This window comes from Rattus norvegicus, chromosome 1 (genome assembly GCF_021556685.1).
Source record: "Rattus norvegicus strain SHRSP/BbbUtx chromosome 1, alternate assembly SHRSP_T2T, whole genome shotgun sequence".
NCBI lineage: Eukaryota > Metazoa > Chordata > Mammalia > Rodentia > Muridae > Rattus > Rattus norvegicus.
This window is the reverse complement of record NC_141534.1, coordinates 106,831,663-106,854,179: the sequence shown is the minus strand read 5'-3', so window position 1 is coordinate 106,854,179 and position 22,517 is coordinate 106,831,663. Positions and strand designations below refer to the sequence as shown.

The following is a 22,517-nucleotide window of genomic DNA, read 5'->3' as shown; positions in this document are numbered from 1 at the left end:
CTCTATGATGCTCTTTAGAGTCTGGGTCCCATCAACTGAGTCATGTCTCCTCCCTCTGAGCTCTGTCCCCGCCCCCAAATATGTCCCCCTACTCCTGCATACTTGCTGTCTATGTTCTGTCTCTGCCTTCTGGAATCTGACTCCTCCCCTTGAGTTTGGCTCCTTCCTCCAAGTGTGTCCCAGCGGTGACTTCCACTCGGGCTCCACGATCTGTCTCCGCCCACTAAGTCCTCTCCACCGGTAAACTCCACTCCCATCCCTTGGGGGGTAACCCCAACTGTAAAGTGGCTCTGAAGCGCGCCAAGCCAACGCTTCTCCTAGTGCACCTCAAGTTCTAGGCCTTAGCAGGGTGTTGGTTTCGCCACCCTCCCTCTCCCCGTGTCAGGCTACAAATGCATTTGGGATTAAATTTTCATGATGCGACTCAGGAGAGGACCAGCGAAGTCGATCGAGCGGCGGGCGGTCGCTGAGGGTCTCAGTTCTGTCTCTGATTGACACGTCCCCGGGGAGGAGGGCAGCAGGCTGAGCCGCGCAGACGCGCCACCTGGTGGCCGTGGAGCCCGGGACTGCGTGCGGAGGAGGCGTCCGCGGCTCGCGGCCAGGTGTGAGGGAGGAGCAGATGGTGAGGAGGAGGGAGTGGGAAGGGGGCCCTGCCGCTGCCAAATCCCGGGCCGTCGCCCGCACCATCACCATGGCGACGGAGAACGGAAGAACGCACCCAGTCTTCAAGCCTTTTCAGGACCTGGAAACCAGACCTTAGGTTGCCCAGGGAGGCCCTCAGTCTGGACTACAAGCCCCAGTGGCCTTTGCGCTTGGAAGTCAGTCCGGCCCTTCCCAACCCCACCCCACTCCCATCACCCCACGTTTCTATTTGCCTGTTCTAAGAGATATAATTTTAGCTAAGAAGCCTTAGAGTCCAAGGCTTCCTTGCGCCCTCACGTGGACAGGGCTCGCCAGTTTGCTTGCTCGCACGCTGGAGCAGGATAGACAAATCTGGCTGTTGTACAGACTTATCGTGGAACTTAACTCCTGCCTCAGCCTCCCGAGAATGTTATAGCAGGCATACTCACCATGTCTGGCCACTGAACAGGCATCCTCTGACTTTATCGACTTTTCTCAGCAGTTATGTGGCAATGTTTTCAATCTTGGATTATTTATTTAATTTCACTTTTTAAGCAGGGTCTTCTCTACATAGTCCTACCTGTCGTGGAATTCACTCTAGACCAGCTGGCCTTAAACCCACAGAGATCAAATGCCCAGATTAAGCCACCATGCCAGGCTTTTGTGCTTAATCTTTAAAAATTACACATAAGCCACGAGTAGTGGCGCGTGCTTTTCTTTTTTAATTTATTATATATAAGTACACTGTAACTGTCTTCAGACACACCAGAAGAGGGCATCAGATCTCATCACAGAGGGTTGTCAGCCACCATTGTGGTTGGTGAGACTTGAACTCAAGACCTCTGGAAGAACAGTCAGTGCTCTTAACCACTGAGCCATCTCTCTAGCCCGTGGCACATGCTTTTAATCCCAGCACTTGGGAGGCAGAAACATGTGGATCTCTGAATTTGAGGCCAGCCTGCTTTACAGGACCAGGAAAACCAGAGCTACACAGAAAAACCTTATCTCGAGAAAATAATCCTAAAAATTACATATATATTTGGGACATACCATGCAGTAGCTAAACCTCTCTCTCTCTCTCTCTCTCTCTCTCTCTCTCTCTCATATATGTGTGTGTGTGTGTGTGTGTGTGTGTGTGTGTGTGTGTGTGTGTGTGTGTGCGCATATATATAACTTTTGACGTTTGTTCTCTCCCATATGAGTTCCCGGAATAGGCATCAGACCCAGCAGCAAGTGGCTTTACCACCACATCTGGATCCCCAGGTCAACGGTTTTAATATCATTAACTGTTTATATTCTCCTTCTTCCCTCGGCAGGGTCAGGGAGCCAGCCTGACCCAAGACAGAGAGTCTGAAACAAGTGTGCTTGAGTCTGAGACAAGGTTGTGGCTTTGGGCACTGGAGAGATGGCTCTGTGGTTAAGAATTCTTGTTGCTCTCACAGAAGTTCCAGGATCAGTTCCCAGCACCCACATGGTAACTCCAGTTCTGGGATTCAACACCTTGTGATCGCTATAGCAACCAACCACACAAATAGTGCACATATATTCATAAATGTACAAACAGCACCTGACAACTTATCAATACAGTATATATTACAGTACAGGGTGGTGGCTGGGAAGGGCCTCAGCTTGGGGCGTACTTACATAGCATAAATGACATTCTGGGTTTGGTCCCCAACTATATAAACCAGCATAGGGCAAACCTGAAATCCCAATACTTTAGGGGAGGCAGGAGGATTATAAATGCAAATCCTATTTCATGAGAGGTTTCAAATCAGCCTGGGCAACAAGAGACCTCTTTTCAAACAAACAAATAAAAGAACAGATGGGGGTGCCCTGAGGTGTAGGTCAGTGGTACAACAAATGTATGCCTAGCTTGCTCGTTTGGTTTGGTTTGGATGTTTGAGACAGGGTTTCTCCGTGTAGCCCTGGCTGTCCTGGAACTCACTCTGCAGACCAGGCTGACCACAATCTCGACTATCTGCCTGCCCCGTCCCTTGAGTGCTGGGATTAAAGGCGAGTGCCACCACTGCCTACCCAGAATACACTTGGCATTGGCAACCCTGGGTTACATGCACAGCACCAGCACCCCTCGGGGGAAAGGACATTGGGGTAGAATGGGAGTGTCCTAAAAAGGGGACATGCTGAGGCAGGAGGGAGTGAGGCTTGGGGATTAGGGACCTCAACTTGGGGGTGCCTGTGATATGAAGCTGGACACCAAGAATGGACAGTTGACAGAGGATGAGGCAGGAGAGTCTACAGACACTGCTTGAGTTTCACTGCTTAGAGGTCAGACAGCACAAGCCCCAGTCCCAAGAGAGCACCCACTGTACCAGGGATGGCCATTTAAGAACTTCCCACAGGACATTCTGGAGAAGACGGCACTAGAACTAGGAGAAGCAAGAGTCGGTGTTATTATTCTGTAGACTGCTGGATGCCAGTGAGGGAAGAGTCTTGTGTAGGAGGGAGGAGCCAGGGTGAGCCTGGAAGCCTCCATGTTCTCGTCGGGATAATGAAATGGGATAGGAGAGAAGTAGGGGCAGCTCTGGAGTCCAGGGGAGACAGTAAAGACAGGAGCCACACTGCTCAGGAGGCCAGGCCTTGAGAAAGAGACAGAGACTTTGGTGACACTGAGTCGGAGCAGTGTTCTCTTCCCTTCCCCGTCCATGAATCACTATCTAAAGCTGGAGAAAACTGGAAACCTGTTTATTTCACTGAGAGAAGACACCAGTATCTTCTCCACATTTGGAAATGCAGGGCACTCTGGTCAAGAGGACGCTGACAGGAGGGGCATGGACACCATCAGTTGCTGAGAAAGAAGAGGGAATGAAGACTCAGGACCCCAGAGCTCCAGATGCTGGCTCTCCTCCCTCCTCCCCCAAAGCCCAGGACTTTAGGTCCACACCTCCTCCCACACCCAGGGGTCCAGATCCCTACACTCCAGCACTTCCTGAAGCCCCTCCAGGTACCTTTCTCCTGTGGTGAAAAGCAGCCCTGCTTGCCTCACTGTTGATCCGCAGGGGGATGCAGGCATCAAGGTGATACAGTTGCTGGGGGCCTCCCACCACCAGGCGGTTCTCTCCTATCTCCAGTGCCAGCCCCTGGGCTCCATCCTGGTGATAAGGTACAGTCAGCCCACACCCCCTACACTGGGAAGCTATGTCCACAAGGTTCTAGCATGCATGGTTGTGGCTTCACTCCCAGCACCAAAATAATGGGGAAAAAAAACCCCAAAGGACAATAATTCTAAGTCTCACGGAGCAAACCCAGGATAGCAGCAGCTGCAGCTGTCGGTTTTCTGGGCCAAAAGAGGCAACTGCATCACTGCCTTGAGAGATATAAGCCAGACCAGGAGTCCAGGCCCCAGAGTCTTCCTTCAGACCCAGGAGTTTGGCCCCTAGACCTCTTGCCTCAGCCACAGGGTGTCCACGAGCTCTTTACCCTGACTAAAAAGCCTGCACTCACCAGTTTAGGAAGGTCAACTTCAGCCAAGAGGAGGTCAGGGGCTTCCAACCAGAGGTTCAGGTGAGGCCGCTCTGGGCTGCAGGGGGAACAAGGGCAGACTAAGGGTGGTCCTCTACTTGGCTTACAGTCCCTTTCTCCGCTATTCAGTCCCAGGACAGTAACCAACCCAGATGTGCCCAGATGTACACAGCGGCTCACCCATGCCGGGTTCCGAGTGAGTCATGGGTATCCAGGGTCCCCAGCTCCTGGATCCGAGGGCGCTGCTGGGAACGGATGCTCTGCTGTGAGATGGAGCCCAGGAAAGACCGGTACTTCAGCATGCGCCATTCTGACAGTGCAGAGTCAAAGATCACTAAGGTAGTGCTCACCTCAGGTGGTGCTCCCCTCACCATAGCAAGCTTGATTCTAGGGGGCCCCACCTACCTGAGCCCCACCCTTCCTGGGGAATGCACCAAGAAACTCCCCTAGGCACACGCTATAGGCTCTTGGCCTTGAACCATCTTGGCTCCACCCTTATTCTAAGAGGCTTCACCCCTCCTGAAAGCTAGTGGAGGAACCACTTGACACACTGATTCACCTCTCCCAAGTGAGGCACCCAAGCCTCTTGCTCCTCACCGGGGTTTAGTTGTAGGCCATACTTGTCTTCAAGGCCCTCCCTGGCAATGGTGACCACTAGTTCCCTCAGGAAATCACTGTTCTGAGGTGAGAGGAAGAGGAGACATGACGGCTCGGGAGGGGCTGGAGGGAGCACACTGCCCAGGGCTCATCCCTGCCACACACCCCACCTGCATCCTCAGGTAGAAGTTGCTATTGACAGCGACGTCATAGGCAGTACAGCCCTGGCCTTCTGTGGAGACAGAGAGGGAATGAGGTCCCCATAACCTCCATGGAATACCCATAAGGAAAACTTACCCAAGGACCAGAGACTCAAGACACAGAAAGTGAGAGGCAGCATACACTTTCTGGCCAACTCAGACAAGGTTCTTCTTGGCTTCTAGGCTCATACCCAGATTGCAGACTGCACCAATGAGGCAGGTACTGCCCCTCCCCAACAGCTCCAAGGTTCCCCTCACTCTATGCCACCCTAAGGAATGTCCACTTCTACTCTAGAGCCCTCCCATTGTCCATACACCAGTCTGTCCTGATCCTTAGTCCATCAACTAAATCACTGTATCCTCCACACATGGGCCATCTTTCTATGTAGCCTAGGCTGGCCTCTAGCTCTCAGCAATTCTCCTGCCTCAGCATCCTAAGAGCTAAGATTAAGAGAGTGAGCTCATGCCCAGGTCACTTGTCATCTGCCTACGACCCTCTCTTCTTTGCCTGAGTAACTCTTCAAATCAGACTGGTACTCTTCCACACAACCCTCTGACACCTTCAACCTCAGTGACGAGCCCAGGGCAGTCCTGAATCACTCTCACTAGAATTACGTTTGGACCCCTCTTCCTCCCAGTGCTGACTGAAAGCTCCTGAGGAAAACAATGTTGGGGGAACAGACTTGGTGTCTTCTGAGGGCACTGACTTGCATCCAGCTCAGCATGTGGTTCTCCCAGGCTCATGGGGATTCGGAAGCCAGCTTGGTCCTCCTCCAGCATCTGAAGCAGTTCGTCCTCAGTCACGTCCACCGGGGGAGGGATGGAGGGAGAGTGGCAGATGTTGATGAAAACCTTTCCTTCCGATGAGTTGGTCTTTATGCAGAAACCTGCACGAGTACAGTTATCTTGGCCATCTGTCCCTGAGTTGTCCCGTTCTCACCCACCCTCTCCCTTTTTTGAGACAAGGTCTCTCACTCAATACTCAGGCTGGCCCCAGACTTGGGATATTTCTGCCTCTGTAGATCACAGGCACTCCTTTCTCTCCCTCTTTTAAGTGCATGCACCTAGCTTGCATGTGTGCATGTGTGTGCAAGTACGCCATGACTGGATGGTCAGAGGACAACACTCACAGTCAGTTCTCTCAGGTCACCAGGCTTAGTGACAAGCACCGTTACCTGTCAGTAGGGCCCTGCTTTCACACTTTGAGCTCTGCCTTCCATCTTCCTCTTCCTCTCTGCTTCTCTCAGGCACCTGACTCTTTCTTACTTTGAATTTCCACTTCCCACTCTGCTGTCTTCCATCCAGTATTTGTTGGTAATCTTCCTGCCTGTCCATTCACATAACTACTTCTAGGCCTTTGTCCCCAGTTATGATCTGGCACCTTCATCCTCTGTGTCTCCTGCCTCCAGTTTCTACTGACCCTTTGTCAGGGTCTCCCATCCTCCCCGGGATATTCTTTCTTTCTTCCTATCATCCTATCTTTCTGTCTACTATCTATCTATCTATCTATCTATCTATCTATCTATCCATCCATCCACCCACCCATCTACCTATCTACCTACCTACCTACCTACCTACCTACCTACCTACCTACCTACCTATTTATCTAGACACAGACATTTCTATCTAAATTTATTTCTCACCAGGCTTGGGCTGGATCTGTGTAGATTCTGGCCTGGCTGTCTGGGCTTGCTGGAGCTCTTTGGAAGCCTGGTGGGTAGGGGGTGGGGGTGAGGTAAACAACCATCAGGATGAGTCTGCAAAGTCAAATCCCCTCATCTGCTTCTCAAACGTCTATAGGACAACTCATATGTGATAGCTCGGGATCACATAGGGTATTATACAGCCTAGGCCCCCTTTTATCTTTATAAGAACTCCCAAGATCACCCCAACTCCTTTCTTTTAAAATCTAGGAAACCTCGAGCCAAACAACTACAATTCCCATAGGTCTCCTTGATGCCATAGGGCATTCTGGGAACTGAAGCCTCTGCGTGCCAAATAATAATAGATCGATCCTTAAATAGCCATAAATAGCCAGGTTCCCACCAGTCAGCCCGCACCTTCAGCAGCAACTCCTGAAACCGCACTGTCTCTTCGCCCATCGACTCCGCGTCGCTTAGCTCTGGTGCTAGTAACTTCGAGTCCGCCATGGCCCTAGGAAAAAGTCCTAGGCGTCCAAAACGTGGAGAACTTTTCCCAGATAAACGAAACCAGTTTACTGTAAGGTCACAGTTGATTCTTTTTGTTTGTGTGTTTTTTCGATATAGGATTTCTTTGTGTAGTCCTTCCTGGCTGACCTGAAATGTTTTGCAGACCAGGCTGGCCTCGAATCCACAGAGATGCCTCCAAAGTACTGGGATTACAGGCGTGCACCACTACCAGTCGAGTACACAAAGTACTCCACCCAGAATACTAAAATCTGCCCTGAGAATGATCTACGATTTCATTATGAAATCCGTCCTCAAGTAGGTTAGGTCTCTTGATCGGTCCTGTTGGGCCGATGCGTAATTGAAAGCTACACTTCCGGCGTCTGTATAACCAAGGAACTGAAGTAGCCACCGTTAAACCCACCTCAGCGCCCTATCATCCAAAGCAGGCACCCACACGAACCACTTGTATTAAAGAGCTGAAACCACGCCCTCCTAACCAACCAATCAAAAGTAAGGACTGAGCAAGCCCGCGAAATGACACACTTCCTGAATTAAACCTACATTTCCGCCCTTCCCTCACTGCAGGCGTTACAGTGCAGAGAGGACTGCTACTTTGAAAGCTTTAGTGTCTCCTGCTCTTGTCTATCATGTGTTAGGCTCTGGGTCCGACACACACTGTTAGTCTCAATGGTGTTATCCGCCCTTTTTGAACAAAATGAATAATTTTTTGTTTATAAAAAAATTATGGGGCTGGAGAGACGGCTCAGTGGTTAAGAGCACTGACTGCTCTTCTAGAGGTCCTGAATTCCCAGCAACCACATGGTGGCTCACAACCATCTGTAATGGAATCCGATGCCCTCTTCTGGTGTGTCTGAAGACAGCTACAGTGTACTCATATATACATTAAATAAATAAATCTTTTAAAAAAATTATGGAGTCAGAGGAAGCTAGAGAGATAGTTCAACGGCTGAGAGCTGACTGCTCTTCCAGAAGACGAGAGTTCGATTCCCAACACTCAAATTGCGATTAACAATCCTGTAATTCCAGTTCTAGGAGATCCGTCGCCCTCTTCTGGCCTCCTGGGATACTGCATGTACGTGTTGTACAGACATGCAAGCAAAATACTCACGCACTAAAAGTAATCTTTGTTTGCTTCTTTTCAAGAAAGAGAAACATTAGGGCGTGAGAGAGAAGGCTCAGCAATTAAGAACACATGTTGTTTTTGGAGAAGTGTGGGGTTAAGCTCCTAATACCCACATGGTCGCTCCCAACTGCCACTGGGCTCGCTCTTCTGGCCTACATAGGCACTGCAGACACACAGCGCAAAGAACCTCAGGGAAAACACCCAAAGAAAGATAATATTTTTAGCCGGTGTGCTGGCACACGCCTTTAATACCAGCACTCAGTAGGCAGAGTTAGGTGGATCTCTGTGAGTTAAAGCCAGCCAGGTCTACATAGTTAGCTCCAGGACCTCCAGAGCTTCACAGGGACACCCTGTCTCAAAAAGATAAAATAAAACCAAAAACTATTCTTTTTAAATAGTCAAAGTTACAATAGCCGAAGCCCTTCTGCTAATGCGGGACCCCACCCATGTCTGTTCTCTCTGAAACTACATTTCCCAGCGTCCGCAGCCGGCATCCTGTGACTCTAAAGTAGGCGGGTCACATCCTATAGTTCGCTGCTTAGCCCTACTGTTGACCCCGCCCCAATGATTGGAGTGGGCGGTGCCGCCCTTCGGACCTCCAAGTTCCTCTAGGTAGAACGTTCAGCAGTCCTTCGCGGAAGGCGTTCGGCGAGAGATGGCGGCTACGCGTATACAGCCCTCTACCCGTGAGATTTTCACGACGCTGGAGTACGGACCGGTGCCGGAGAGCCACGCATGCGCACTGGTGAGGGCTTGCCCTGTGGCGGCTGCCTAGTCCCTAAATCCTCTGGGCCGCTTTAGGCGCACGGGCTCCCGTCATCCCCTGCGGCATTCTCGGCAGCCCCGCCCCCTGGGCGCGCGTGATTCCCGCTAAGGTTTGGAAGCCTGGCCTAGGCGACTGGCCTTGGGCCTTGATGACCCTCCTCGGGGTTCTTACTTACGGTCCTGAACCCCGCTGTAGTGTTTTTCCAGAACCCTTCAGGAAAGGGTGGTCACTAAAGCCCCATATCTCCCGTGGTTCTCGTGAGACTTCTCCTTGCTGGACCGTGGTTCCTTTCAGCCCCTGGCACTTTGGAGGCTCAGAAGAACTTGCAGAACTCCCAAGTTCGTTCAAAACTTCCCGTGACTGCTGCCCCTCTCCGAATATCCTTATGGTGCTCTTGTGATCCCCCGCTCCTTTGAAGGTCATGAGTTCTCTTGATCCTCCTGGCCCATTAGATTCTCATTCTTCCTCTCTGTCAACTCCTGTCTCTTCCCCTCCTTCCCCCAAGTTTAATGGGTTTCTTTGGGAGATTTTTCTATTTTCGTATTTCATTTCTATTATTCCTTTAGAAGAGCCTCCTGACTTAGGGTTCCAGAACCTTCTTGCAGTCCTAGGGGAATTTATTAGGGTTCCTGGGATTTTCTTTCAAACCAAGGGCCAATCAGAATGCCCATGGTCCCAGAAATTCTTCCCAGCATCCAGGCAGGGTATTAAGGAAGTTGGAAAGTCTTTAGACTCTAAGAGGAGTCCTCGAACTACGGAGGGCTCCACCTTTGGAAGGACAGCACTCTAAAGTTTAGAGTGTTAATCCCAAAGGTACAAGGAGAAAGACCACTGACCCCAAATCATCATGGCCAAAGTAATTAAAACTAGTAATTACGCAAGCTTTTTTAATCTGAGTACACAAGCTACCTCCCCAATAAGTTTGAGTTCTAGAAGTCAGTACTGGATGTGAGGAAGACAAGGTTTTTATGCCTTGGGGATATAAATGGTGGATTTGGCCAGCAAAATAGTTGGGGTTACAGGAGCAAAATATAAGCATATTATTGACCTCCTGAAGCAAGGACGATATTGCAAGGTGTTCCTAAAATGGTAGCCTAACAACCTTTTGAAACAAAGGCAGGGCTGCAAAATGATTGTAATATCCTTTTAAAACCAAGACATGGTTGAGGTTTCCTGGAACAGGCAGTACAGAATCATTTGTACTTAAGGTTACAGGTGGGGCATAGCCCAATCCTTGAGAAACAGAGGTTTAATCATAAACAGGAAAGAACTAGTTAGTCTATCCTGTAAGAGACTTTCAAGCCTAAGAGAGTCAGACTGATTCATCAAGATCAAAAGATGTCACCAAGATGCTGGTTAAGAGTAGGCTCCTGGACTGGAGAGATGGCTCATCGGTTAAGAGCACTGACTGCTCTTCCAGAGGTCCTGAGTTCAAATCCCAGCACCCACATGGTGGCTCATGACCATCTGCAATGCAATCCAATGCCCTCTTCTGGTGTCTTTGAAGAGAGCAACAGTGTACTCACATACATAAAAAAAAAAAAAAACTAACAAATCTTTAAAAAAAGAAGAAGAGTAGGCTCCCAACCCTGGTAGCTGGTTTTCAGGCTGAGTAGTGTTCCTGCATGGAGAGTCCAGGGAGAGATAGACACCAGGAATCCGTTGACATGGATGCTGTGATGAGATGGAGCCTAGTGTTGCTTGGGCTTTATGCTCCTGGACAAATAGTTGCAGTGGAGACTCCAACCAGGGAGATGTCAGTTAAGAGGTACTGAACTATTAGAGGGACTAAAACTACAGATGCATGGGAGAGGATTTGGGACAATTCAGAGACCCCAGCTGGAAGCTGGTTAGAGGTGGTGTGCCCAGAAGCAACAATAATAGGCAGAAGGATGGATGGATGGATGGATGGATGGATGGATGGATGGACTGCGCCAACCTCTGCTGTGCACGATTTTACTTAATCCTTAGAACAGCAAAGAGGGGATTATTTTTGTTATTTTAGGGACAGAGCACAAGGCTGATGAGGGGAATAATTTTGCTCACAGTACACACAGCTTAAAGAAGTTTAGATATGGTGGACAAACTGGTAATCCCAGCATTTGGAAGGCCAGAGCAAGAGAGTTAGAGTTCCAAATCAGCTAAGCAGTCTCAAAAAATGAGAGAAGGAGCCAGGCCTGTCACCATGCCTTGGGTTCTGTGCGCCCCCATCAGTTGCCCCCATTACTCCTCCAAAGGTCTCAGGTTTATCATCTATGGGCAGCTCATCAACCAGAAAACATGTTTTCTTTGGCGTGGGCTTTGTTTTTGGAAATGTCATTTATTGTACAATTAATTCCATCTAAACATCCTGGATACTAATTTCTCTTGAAAATAAAATTCCAAAGTTTGGCAAGCTTTTGGCTCCAGTTGCCTGACAAAACTCATCTGGAACCAATTGTCTGGGCTACTTGGGGACATTTGAAGCTCTTGGTGTCCAATAGGCGCTCCACTCCTGCTGCTGTGGCTGCCAGGGCCCTGTGGACATTCTTGTGGGAGTTTGTTTTCCAACTTTTCCACAGCAGCTGATGTTAGGAACTCCCATGCATCCATCACTCAGCTCTGACAACTAACATGCAGGCCAGTGTTTGCTGCCGCTTCCTTCTTCCCTTCAAGAGCAGTTTACACAAATGCCAGCTGTTGTGCTACGCTCCCATAAATGTTTGCGTCTTTATTTCTAACAGATAAGGTTTGCGTTATATAACTAACACTGTCCTAGCATTAACTGTCAATCATGAGTGTAGTTCCTAGCTCATGTTCACAACGGCCCCACTTCCAAAATTGGCTCTGTCCTCTTGGACGCTGCAGTTTGGAACATTTGAGTGACAGTTTTTCTTTTCTTTTTTTATGTGGTTTTCTTTTTTTGAGTGATTTTATTTTATTTTTTAAGATTTTAAATATTTATTTTATATATATGATGAGTATGTTGTAGCTGTCTTCAGACACACCAGAAGGTGGCATCAGATCTCATAGATGGTTGTAAGCCACCATGTGGTTGCTTGGATTTGAACTCAGGACCTCTGGAAGAGCAGTCAGTGCTCTTAACCACTGAGCCATCTCTCAAGCCCCTTGCCTTTTCTTTTGCTCTTTGGGACAGGGTTTCTGTATGTAATCCTTCCTGGCTGTCCTGGAATGCTCCGTGTAGATAGTCTGACTGGAACTCAAAAGCAATTCTCTTGCCTCTGCCTCCCGAGTGCTGAGACGAAAGGTGTGCAGCCCCACCCCAGCCAAGATTTCTTTTTTGTTATTTATGATTATGTGTGTGTATGCATGTGCGCATGCTTATGAGTGAGCAGGTAGGCCAGCAGAGGGGTTAGATCCCCGGGGCTGGAGTTGCAGGTGGCTGCGAACTGTCAGAAATCAACTGTGAGGAGTCCGCAGGGAAGCTTTCGAGGCCGCTCTTCTGCTCCAGCCTTCTTTCTTTTCAAGGGCTGGGATTCCTCATGTAGGCCAAACTGGCTGTTCTTTGAACTCCTAGGATCCTCCTCCTCTACCTTCCTAACACAAATTACAAATGCGTGTGCCTTGGTCCACTTTTCTCCCCTGGATCCTGGGGATTGAACTCAGGTTCTTTTATTAATTGCTTTGCTGGGCCTGGAGAGATGGCTCAGTTAGGAGCACTGACTGCTCTTCCAGAGGTCCTGAGTTCAAATCCCAGCAACCACATGGTGACTCACAACCATCTGTAATGAGATCTGATGTCCCTTTCTGGTGTGTCTGAAGCTACAGTGTGCTTATATATAAATAGAAAAATAAATTTTAAAAAAATCGCTTTGCTGCCTGACGTACTTCCCCACCATGCACTATTTTGAGACGGAGTCTCCCTAGGTAGCCTAGACTGGCTACAGTAGTGATCCTCCTGCCTCTCCATCTCTAGTGTCGGAGTTATAGGCACGTGGTGCACACTGAGCCCATTTTGCTTTAAGGAAGAAAAGTAAACAAAGAATGAGAGGCCAGTTGTCAGGATAAGGGAAAGCATCTGAGAATGGAAAGTAGAGGTTGGATTTAAGAACAGCGGAATCTAAGGAGGAAGAGAAAGCAGCATGTGTGCCTGGAGAGGAAGCTGAAGCCAAGGTCACAGGAGGAACTAAAGTGGCGATGCTGTCTGTTTATGCATATTTGTTCCCTCTCCCCAGGCATGGGGGTGGTTTACCAGAGGCAGAGTTATAACCCCTGGCTAAGCCTGGCAGTGTTGGCGCACACTCAGGAGGCAGAGGCAGGAGGCCAGCCAGGTCTAAAGAGCTAGTTCCAGAACAGCCAGCGATACAGGGAAAAATGGAAAAATGGAAATAATAATAATATTAGTGTTATTAATAATAAACAAAGCAGTAGTGGTGCTCTTGGCTAACATGCTCAAGGCCTGGGTTCCATCCCCAGCACCAAAAAATAAACAGAAACACCACTGACAAATATGTTTCCACAGAAACAAAACTGACAAAGTCACTTCTGTGAGGATGGAAGTGAGGTGTGTGTGGTGTGTATATGTGTATATACATATATATTCACACTTAAGCCAGGCATACCAGTGCACACAGTGGATGGATGCAGGAGGATCTGGAGTTCATTCATGACACCACAGTGAGTTTAAACCAGCCTGGGCTATTATTACATTTGATCCTGTCTGAAAAAGAAAGAAACAGAGAAAAATTAGAGTCCAAGTTCTTACCATTGTAGCCCATGCTGTCCTGAGTCCTGGCCTGTAACAGGCTATACATGCATAGGCTGTAGCAGCAGTCCAACTAACGTAATGAGTTTCAGATAACATTTTAACCACAGTAAAACAAACAAGTGGGCTGGAAGTATAATTTGATAGTTTAGGGCCCTGCCCAAAACAAAAACAAAAGGCACCCAGGAGAAGAGTGAGCTGAGGGCAAAGGGTGCAAACGTCCCCTCAAGGAGAGCAAGGGGCTGAGCTGCCCCAGCTGCCTCATCTGCTCTTCTCCAAACTTCTTTCTTCCTCCAGGCCTGGCTGGACACCCACAATCGCCTCTTGGGCCACTATGTCAATGGGATGTGGCTGAAGCCAGAACACAGGAATCCAGCGCCTTGCCAGGATCCCATCACAGGTTTTTAAAGAGTCCAGTCATTCAGGAGGAACAAAGACCTTTCTCAGGGTGTCAGCCATGCCATCCCTGATATCTAGCCCCTGAGTGCAGGGACAACCACTGATGGTGGTGGGGATGGGAGTTCTCATTTCTCCTGATGACTGTCTCAGTAATTATAGTTCCTAGTGCCCCAAAAGGCTTCTGAAGCCCCTCTTTACTAAATTCCCTTCCTCAAGTCTAGTATAATGGCTCAGACCTCTAATCCCAGCAATCCAGAGGCTGAAACAGGAGGATCATGAGTTTGAAGCCAGCCTGAAATACAAGAGTGAATTCCAGGTCAGCCGTGGCTTCATAGTGAAACACTTTTTTTTTTCTTTTTTCTTTTTTTCGGAGCTGGGGACCAAACCCAGGGCCTTGCACTTGCTAGGCAAGCGCTCTACCACTGAGCTAAATCCCCAACCCCTAGTGAGACACTTTTAAAAAGAGAGGAAGGGGTGAAGAGACAGCTCAGTGGTTAGAAGTGAGTACTGTTCAGTACCTAGTACCCATGTCAGGACCAGGCTGCTCAAAACCACCTGTAACTTCAGGTCCAGATGATCTGATGTCTTCTGACTCCTATACATACATACATAATACATACACACACACACATACAGGCATACATCCATATAAGCATATATACATACAGGCAAAACACTCATAACTAATTTTAAGTAAATAAAAGTTTAAAAACACAGCTGAGGGCTGGAGAGATGGCTCAGAGGTTAAGAGCACCGGCTGCTCTTCCAGAGGTCCTGAGTTCAAATCCCAGCAACCACATGGTGGCTCACAACCATCTGTAATGGGATCTGATGCCCTCTTCTGGTGTCTAAAAACAGTTACAGTATACTCATATAAATAAAAAATTTAAAAAAATTAAAAAAAAAAAACAAACCATAGCTGAGCATTAATGTGTTCAGGAGGCAGAGACAGACAGATCCCTGAGTTTGAGCCCAGCCTGGCCTACAGGGAGAGTTCCAGGACAGCCAGGGCTACACAGAGAAAACCTGTATCAACAAAACAAACAAACAAAAGGTTTAAAAATCAGAGAAAGAAGGAAAGAAAGTTGACTCCTGTCTGCAGGGCTCGGTCAGAGCAGTGACCAGTGACTAGAGGAAGGCCTGAGATGCACAGGGAACTTCTGACACAGACTTCCCCCATCTTGTCTTGGCAGGAGAAAACCTGGCCAGCTGCCTGCAAGCAGAGGCCGAGGACATCTCTGCAGCTGTGGAGGCTGCAAGGATAACATTCAAGACCTGGAGCCAACTCCCTGGAACTGCTCGGGGCCAACATCTAACCCGGTGAGGAAGCCCAGGCAAGGTCCACAGAGGAAGAGATGGGCCTTGTCCCTCAGGATTCACAGGAGACTGGAAACAGTGACTCCGCTTCCTAAGAGCCTTTTGAGTGTTCATGTTACCTGAATATATATGGTGCTTCAGTGGCCAGAACAGCCCTTGTTTCTCCCAGTTCACTGGGACTGGTGGTTTCAGAACATCTTAGAGCCCTGTTTCTCAGCACTTCATTAGAATCTGAGCTCCCTGCTCAGACTATGGGGTCAGCTATAAAGATCCCATTTCCCACAATGCAATTGAATCAGAGACTCAGATTCAAGTCCCCAGTTACCTCTGGTCCTGGCTGGTAATTAGTGACCAGGACCGTTCCTCAGCATCCACACAGAGTTTTGACACTCTCCTAAACTACATTTCCCATACAGCTTTGGTATCTGCTGTCCCTGATAAATTATGGATCCGCCCCTAGTGTCTGTGGGGATTATAGTCCAGGTTGCTCTGAGCATGGACCAATTCCTTGTATCCTCCAAAGGCTAGCCAAGGTTATTCAGAAGCACCAGCGCCTGCTGTGGACCCTGGAGTCCCTGGTCACTGGGCGGGCTGTTCGAGAAGTTCGAGATGGGGATATACCACTGGCGCAGCAACTGCTCCACTACCATGCCCTCCAGGCACATGCGCAGGATAGCGCACTGGCAGACTGGGAGCCCTTGGGTGAGAACCTGTAGGCCCTCAAAGAGCCCTCCTGACCCAGTAAACCAACCCGTCCATTCCCCTCATTATGAATTCTTTGTAGGAGTCATTGGCCTCATCCTGCCGACTTCTTTCTCATTCTTGGACATGATGTGGAGGGTCTGTCCTGCCTTGGCTATGGGTAGGTGAGGGCTGTGGTTGCCTCCCCCTGTCTTTTCTCAGAGGATGGTTGGGGTCTGAGGAGGAGGGTAGAGGTCTGGACTCAGATCTGAAGAAAGAGAGCTGGACTTTAAGGTTCCTTGGTTGTTCCCCTCCCCTAGGCTGCACTGTGGTGGCCCTTGTGCCCCCATCCTTCCCAACACCTCTCCTCCTGGCTCAGCTGGCAGGGGAGCTTGGCTCCTTCCCAGGGATCCTCAATGTGGTATGTGGCCCTGTCTCACTGGGGCCTGTCCTGGCCTCCCAACCTGGAGTGCAGAAGGTGGCCTTCTGTGGCGCTGTGGAGGTATCTTTGGGGATGGGAGTGGGATGGGCACAGCTAAGGGCCAAGAGGCTCCTGTCACAACTGAAACCCATGGGTTCCCTCAGGAAGGACGTGCTCTACGACAGACTCTAGCAGGCAGGGGAGCCACACTGGGCCTGGCCCTGGGCACAGAGTCCCTGTTGCTGCTAACAGACTCAGCAGATGTGGACTCGGCTGTGGAGGGTGTTGTAGATGCTGTCTGGTCAGACCGCAGCCTGGTAAGATCTATATGCTCATGTCCCCAAAGTCCAGGGCCCACCATATCTCTCCAAATACATGGGTGTTTGTTCCCACCTTGTTTTTACTTTCTGGTCTTTGGGCATTTTTATTATTTGGGACAGGGTCTTATATAGCCCAGGCTGGCTTCCAACTCACTATGTAGCCCAGGCTAGCTTTGAACTCCTAATCCTGCTGGGGTTCTTGGTATATGCCACCATTCTGGGCAAGTCACGGATTTTCTGCAGTGCACCTCTTGCCTGCTGCTGCTCCTCCTCCCTGAGGTCCACGCCTCTGTGGGAACCTGTTCTTATATTCATTGCCCCTGATTTTGACCATTTTTGATGCCTTTTCCCAACAGGGGGGACTCAGGCTCCTCATCCAGGAATCTGTATGGGATGAAGCTATGAAGCGACTCCAGGCCAGGATGGCACAGATACGGAGCGGGAAAGGACTGGATGGGGCTGTGGACATGGGGGCTCGAGGAGCTGCTGCCCGAGACCTTGCCCAGAGCTTTGTGGATGAGGCCCAAAGCCAGGGTGGACAGGTGAGCCCCAACTGCACAATGGAGTCTTAGACTTTGACTAGCTAGCTCCTATGTCAGAGTCAGAAGGTCCCAGACCCTAGATGCCTGGGTCCGAGAGAAGGACTAAAGCCTGCCTCCTCAGTTTGCAGAAGAAAGTTGGGGTCTGGCCTTCAGTGTCTGAGGGAAGAGGCTAGGGTTCTGCGTGTCCAGGTTGAGGGGGGAGCCTGGGGCTTGGACCCCTGAGCCTGCAGGAGGAGGCTGAGTGGTGTCCCTGGGTCTAGAGAAGACAGGCATCTGATCTGTCTCCATGTCCCTCCTCCCCAGGTATTCCAAGCTGGTGATATGCCCTCCAACAGCCCCTTCTTCTCTCCAACCTTGGTCTCTGGTCTTCCTCCAGCAGCCCCATGTGCCCAGGCTGAGGTGAGGCCCCTGAGACCACAGTCATCCTGCCCCACCCTTCCACCCTCAGTAACTTGTGGGCAGCACCCCATACCTTAGAATGTTTGAGTGACCCTGTGACCAACCGGGGGCTGGAAATACTAGGACTTCCTAAATGAGTAAAGTATTGACCCTAGGGCTTGCTCTCCAGCTAACACCTGTCCTTCCTAGGTGCCGTGGCCTGTGGTTATGGCTTCACCTTTCCGCACAGTCAAGGAGGCACTGGCCCTGGCCAATGGAACACCCCGGGGAGGCAGCGCCAGTGTGTGGAGTGAGAGGCTAGGGCAGGCCCTGGAGCTGGGCTATGGGTTAGTTGGTACTTACTCACCTGCCTATGCCCTGTCTCCCACTCAGGTGTCTCCCTCCCCCTTACCCAGCTTTCCATCCCCTCCCCTGGTGTCTTTTCCTGCCTCCTAGGCTCCAGGTAGGCACAGTATGGATCAATGCTCATGGCCTCCGAGACCCTGCGGTGCCTACAGGTGGCTGCAAGGAGAGTGGGTCTTCCTGGCATGGAGGGCCAGATGTGAGTGCCCATCGCCTCTTTGTCTCTTGACACCTCATACCCTCACCTAATACCTCTCACCTAGTACCCCTCACCTAGTACTACCTGGCCTCCTGGTGACCACACACCTTTCACAGGGCCTATATGAGTACCTACAGCTCCTGGGAACACCTTACCGGGAGTCCTTCCTTTGTGAGAGTCTCAACTATGACACATTTGGCCTTGCTGTGTCCTCCAGCCTGCCGTCTGGGCCAGAAACAGGGCCAAGGTGAGCTGTTGAGGTCTGGCAGCCTAAGGGTGAGAGGGAGGGGCCGAGGGAGGAGGAGGTTACAGCCAGTCTCGGGGTCTCGGTTCTTAGTGCAGCTTTCTGGATCCTAACCCCAAGTGTAAAGAGAATCTCAGTTCTACTTAATGGCTTGAGTTTTTCCCAAAGCAAGAATTCAGGGAGCACCCAGATGCTCATAGAAATAGGAATTTAGAGTGTTAAGAGTTTTAGATGACCTCAGAAACTCATGGGGTAGAAATTCGGAAGCCTCCAGAGGCTCATGGCAGCAGGTGTTTGAATCCTCCTAGACGCTCATGAGAATAGAAATTTGAGTCCAGAAGGTTCCTGGCAACTGGGAGGTCCAACCAGTGTAGTAGACCTGCCAGTGGCCTACATGGACTCAGAGCCTCCTCCTACCCCACTCTGCAGCCCAGCACCTCCCTATGGGCTGTTTGTCAGGGGCCGTTTCCAGTCTCCTGGGACCCAGAGCTCCAGGCCCATCAAAGATTCTTCGGGCAAAGTCTCCAGCTATGTAGCTGAGGGTGGAGCCAAGGATATCCGAGGTGCTGTGGAGGCCGCTCATCAGGCTGCCCCTGGGTAAGAGGGTCAAATGGAAGCCCAGAGGTAAGGGTATCTAGGGTGGGAGTAAGCTTGGGACTGGAGCCCTAGGTTGAGTCTGTGGATAGAGGTGGCCATCTGGGAATAGCTAAGGTCAGGCTGTACCCCTAACTTGCGTTGTTTGCCTACAGCTGGGGAGCCCAGTCTCCAAGGGCCCGAGCAAGCCTGCTGTGGGCCCTGGCGGCTGCTCTGGAGCGGAGGAAGCAAGTCCTGGCCGCACAGCTAGAGAGGCACGGAGCGGCGCCTACGGTTGCGGAGACTGAAGTGGAGCTGAGTGTGAGGCGACTCCAGACATGGGCCACCCGGGTTCAGGACCAAGGCCAGACACTACAGGTGAGACAGATCTAAGCAGCTGATAGGACAGTCCCCAGCCAAGAGCCAGAGCCCAGGCTCAACATTTGTAAAACAGAGGCAGAAAAATCACAAGTCGAAGGTCAGCCTTGACCACAGTGAAACCCTGCATTGAAAAAACAAAGGTATTGCTGAGCATGGTGGCCTTCATCCCAGCAGTAAGGAGCTGCCCTGCAGGGGATGGGTTTGACCTCAGCACCCAGGCCAGAAGCCTTACCACCTCATGTAACTCTAGCTCCCAGAGACCTCACACTTCCTTCTAACACTCACAAGTGCACATAACTGTGCCACACACACACACACACACACACACACACACACACACACAATTAAATAATAAATCAAGCCTTTAGTCCCAGTACTCAAGAGGCAGAGGCAGGTAGATCTATGTGAATTTGATGCTAGCCTGGTCTGCAAAGTGACTTCCGGGATAGCCAGGACTGCCCAGAGTGTTGAAAATCCAAAACTCAATCAATTGATCAATCAGTCAATCAATCAAGCTGGGTTTTGGTGGCGCCTGTGTTTAATCCCTGTACTCAGGAGGCAGAGGCAAGCAGATCTCTGAGTACAAGGCCAGCCTGGGCTACATAGGGAGCCCTGTCTCAAAACAAACCAGACACAAGCAAGTGTTGGAATATGGTTCAATGATAGAACACTTACCCATCCTAGCATGGTTGGAGCCCTCTGCAATACCTCAAAACACACTGATTGCACAGGCCCAAATCTCAGCTACTCCAAAGACTGAGGCAGGAGAATGGCAGGTTCAAGGCCCAGAGGCCCAGAGAGGTTAAGTAACTCATGCTGATGAGTGGGCATTGGAATCCAGAGTTTTAGGCCCTGAACGAGCATCCCCTGGTCACACTTTATAGGAGCTACTGTGGAATAGAAACATATCAGATGTGGGAGAATGGGGCAGGCAATAGAGAGGCCTCTGGGAACTTGTTGATGTGTCTGTCATCTGTCCCTGTAGGTAACAGGATTGAGAGGCCCTGTGCTCCGGCTTCGAGAGCCACTAGGAGTGCTGGCTGTGGTGTGCCCAGATGAGTGGCCGATGCTGGCTTTTGTGTCACTACTAGCCCCTGCACTGGCCCATGGCAACGCTGTGGTCTTAGTACCTAGTGGATCATGTCCTCTGCTGGCCTTGGAAGCCTGTCAGGTAAAATCACCTGCTTCCCCTCCTGCCTGCTGCTCCTGGGTCTTCCAGAGCTCAGCTGGCCTCCTCCCTCCTGGGTAACCATGGTAACTTGAATTTCAGCATCCCATCTAAGTCCTATTCCTTGTATGAGCCCCTACAGCTACTGCCCCACGAGGGCCACTCTTCAAGGGCCACTGATGTTCAACCCTGGGTGTCCCACTCTCTCATCCTAGGATATAGCTGCTCTGTTTCCTGCTGGCCTGGTGAACGTAGTGACAGGAGATCGGGACCATCTGACCCGCTGTCTGGCCTTACATCAGGATGTCCAGGCCATGTGGTACTTTGGTTCAGCCCAGGTACTTGAGGGTACTTAACCTTCACCAACAGACTTCTGTGCTAGGAGCATGGCCTCATCCCCTAAAGACCTCTGTTCCTGACAGGAAGGAATGCCTTAGCAACAGCTGTTGAGGCCCTACCCACCCTGTACAAGCTCAGGACAAAGGAAGAGTCTTCAATTGGGGTTTGGGGGACACAGTGTTTCGAGACAGGATTTCTCTGTGTAGCCCCTGTTCTAGAACTCACTATGTAAGCTAGGCTGGTCTTGAACTCACAGAGATTTGCCTGCTTCTGCCTCCCAAGTACTGGGATTAAAGGTCTGCATCACTGCTGCTCAAGTGCCTAAAGCCTCCCTTGCCCAAAGACAGGGTGGTTTTTGGGAGACCTATTGCTAAGGTATGCACCCTAGCAACATTCCAAGGCTCTCCCCTCCTAAACCATTGTTGCGCAGGGGAAGTCCCCATTGACAAGAGCCTTGAACTGGGTCTACTTCCTCTGCATCTAAAAGGAGTGTTGGCCAGGATCTAAATGCCCAGCCTTGTCAGGTCTTGTTAGCTCTTTTACAGGTGTTCGTCGCTGAGGAAGCAGCTGTTTGGCAACTGGCAGTACTAATTTTGTACTCTCCATCCCAGGGCTCCCAGTTTGTGGAATGGGCCTCTGCAGGAAACCTCAAGCCCGTGTGGGTAAACAGGGACTTCCCAAGGGCCTGGGATGTGGAAGTCCAAGGGTCAGAACAGGAGCTGAGTCTTCATGCAGCACGAACCAAGGCCCTGTGGCTGCCAATGGGGGACTGAGGTCGAAGCCACCCACTCCATCTTTCATGCCAGGGACACCAAGTGCTTGGAACGTTTCTCTCAGATTTCCCATGACTTCAAATAAACTGAGTGACATTGACTTTGACTACATTTGAGGGTGTGGGAACAGTGGCTTCTTGTGTGGCCCGGTAGGCAGCCCTGGGAGAGCACTGTTTATGTAATGCATAAAGGGAACTCAGCCCCGTCCAGCACTCTGGGGTCAGGAGGAGGTAGAGGGAAGTCCCTGGAAGGCTCTGTCTGTCCCCTTTATACTTGATTCCAGCATTGGGTAGGCCACAGGGCCACCCCTTCCTGTAAGTCCCCTCTCTGACTAGGTCTATATCCTAGCACAGCCCTAGTATGTCAGCCCACGCCAGGGGCCACCACTGCTGTGCCAGGTTCTGAGGGCACAGCTTCAAGGCAAGGCCTGGCTTCCTTGAGCCGAAACTCATCAGGTCTTGCCATCACAGCAGATCTCCATGGATTTAGCCTTTAGTTTGGGTTTTAGGTTTGTGGTTTTGCTTTTTTCTCCCCCTCTTTGGTCTGTTTCACCTTAGGGAACAGCTAATCTGCACATCCGTTCCTCGTGTCTCAACCTGAATGCTGCTTACCGTCAGGTGCTTCCAACCCGCGACGTCTGCCTGTGGGATAGAAGGTGCGGTTTTTGTTTGTTTGGTTGGTTTTAGATTTTTTTTTTTAAATATTTTATTTATTTATTATATATTATGATTACACTGTCGCTATCTTCAGACA

At 50.3% G+C, this 22,517-nt stretch overlaps 2 protein-coding genes across 14 annotated transcripts; one reads left to right on the top strand and one right to left on the bottom strand.

Annotated features, from left to right (window-relative positions):
- Nucleotides 1-3,306: 3,306 nt before the first annotated feature.
- On the bottom strand, nucleotides 3,307-10,487 carry Pih1d1 (PIH1 domain containing 1). Of its 11 annotated transcripts, none has more exons than XM_087655013.1 (10): nucleotides 9,137-10,487; nucleotides 6,962-7,055; nucleotides 6,545-6,611; nucleotides 5,609-5,788; nucleotides 4,872-4,933; nucleotides 4,702-4,783; nucleotides 4,285-4,414; nucleotides 4,087-4,162; nucleotides 3,591-3,734; nucleotides 3,307-3,430 (listed from the first exon to the last, which is right to left on the bottom strand). In XM_087655013.1, exons 1-10 carry the CDS (start codon nucleotides 9,382-9,384, stop codon nucleotides 3,389-3,391), a joined length of 1,125 nt encoding a protein of 374 aa, XP_087511139.1. In that variant the 5' UTR covers nucleotides 9,385-10,487; the 3' UTR covers nucleotides 3,307-3,388. The 11 variants fall into 11 exon arrangements, with proteins under 11 accessions (XP_087511139.1, XP_087511148.1, XP_087511146.1 ...); XM_087655022.1 differs by lacking the exon at nucleotides 9,137-10,487 and adding an exon at nucleotides 8,792-8,994 and having other exon boundaries at nucleotides 6,962-7,091; XM_087655020.1 differs by lacking the exon at nucleotides 9,137-10,487 and adding an exon at nucleotides 8,792-8,994.
- Nucleotides 8,794-21,864, top strand: Aldh16a1 (aldehyde dehydrogenase 16 family, member A1). Of its 3 annotated transcripts, none has more exons than NM_001033706.1 (17): nucleotides 8,794-8,940; nucleotides 13,964-14,066; nucleotides 15,259-15,385; nucleotides 15,906-16,084; nucleotides 16,167-16,244; nucleotides 16,384-16,565; nucleotides 16,649-16,801; nucleotides 17,161-17,346; nucleotides 17,650-17,745; nucleotides 17,935-18,071; nucleotides 18,181-18,286; nucleotides 18,403-18,533; nucleotides 18,960-19,127; nucleotides 19,280-19,481; nucleotides 20,470-20,655; nucleotides 20,868-20,990; nucleotides 21,603-21,864. In NM_001033706.1, the coding sequence occupies exons 1-17, from the start codon at nucleotides 8,851-8,853 to the stop codon at nucleotides 21,762-21,764; spliced, it is 2,409 nt and encodes an 802-aa protein (NP_001028878.1). In that variant the 5' UTR covers nucleotides 8,794-8,850; the 3' UTR covers nucleotides 21,765-21,864. The 3 variants fall into 3 exon arrangements, with proteins under 3 accessions (NP_001028878.1, XP_087425442.1, XP_087425440.1); XM_087569314.1 differs by lacking the exon at nucleotides 8,794-8,940 and adding an exon at nucleotides 9,056-9,299; XM_087569316.1 differs by lacking the exon at nucleotides 13,964-14,066 and having other exon boundaries at nucleotides 8,796-8,940.
- The last annotated feature ends 653 nt before the right edge of the window (nucleotides 21,865-22,517 follow it).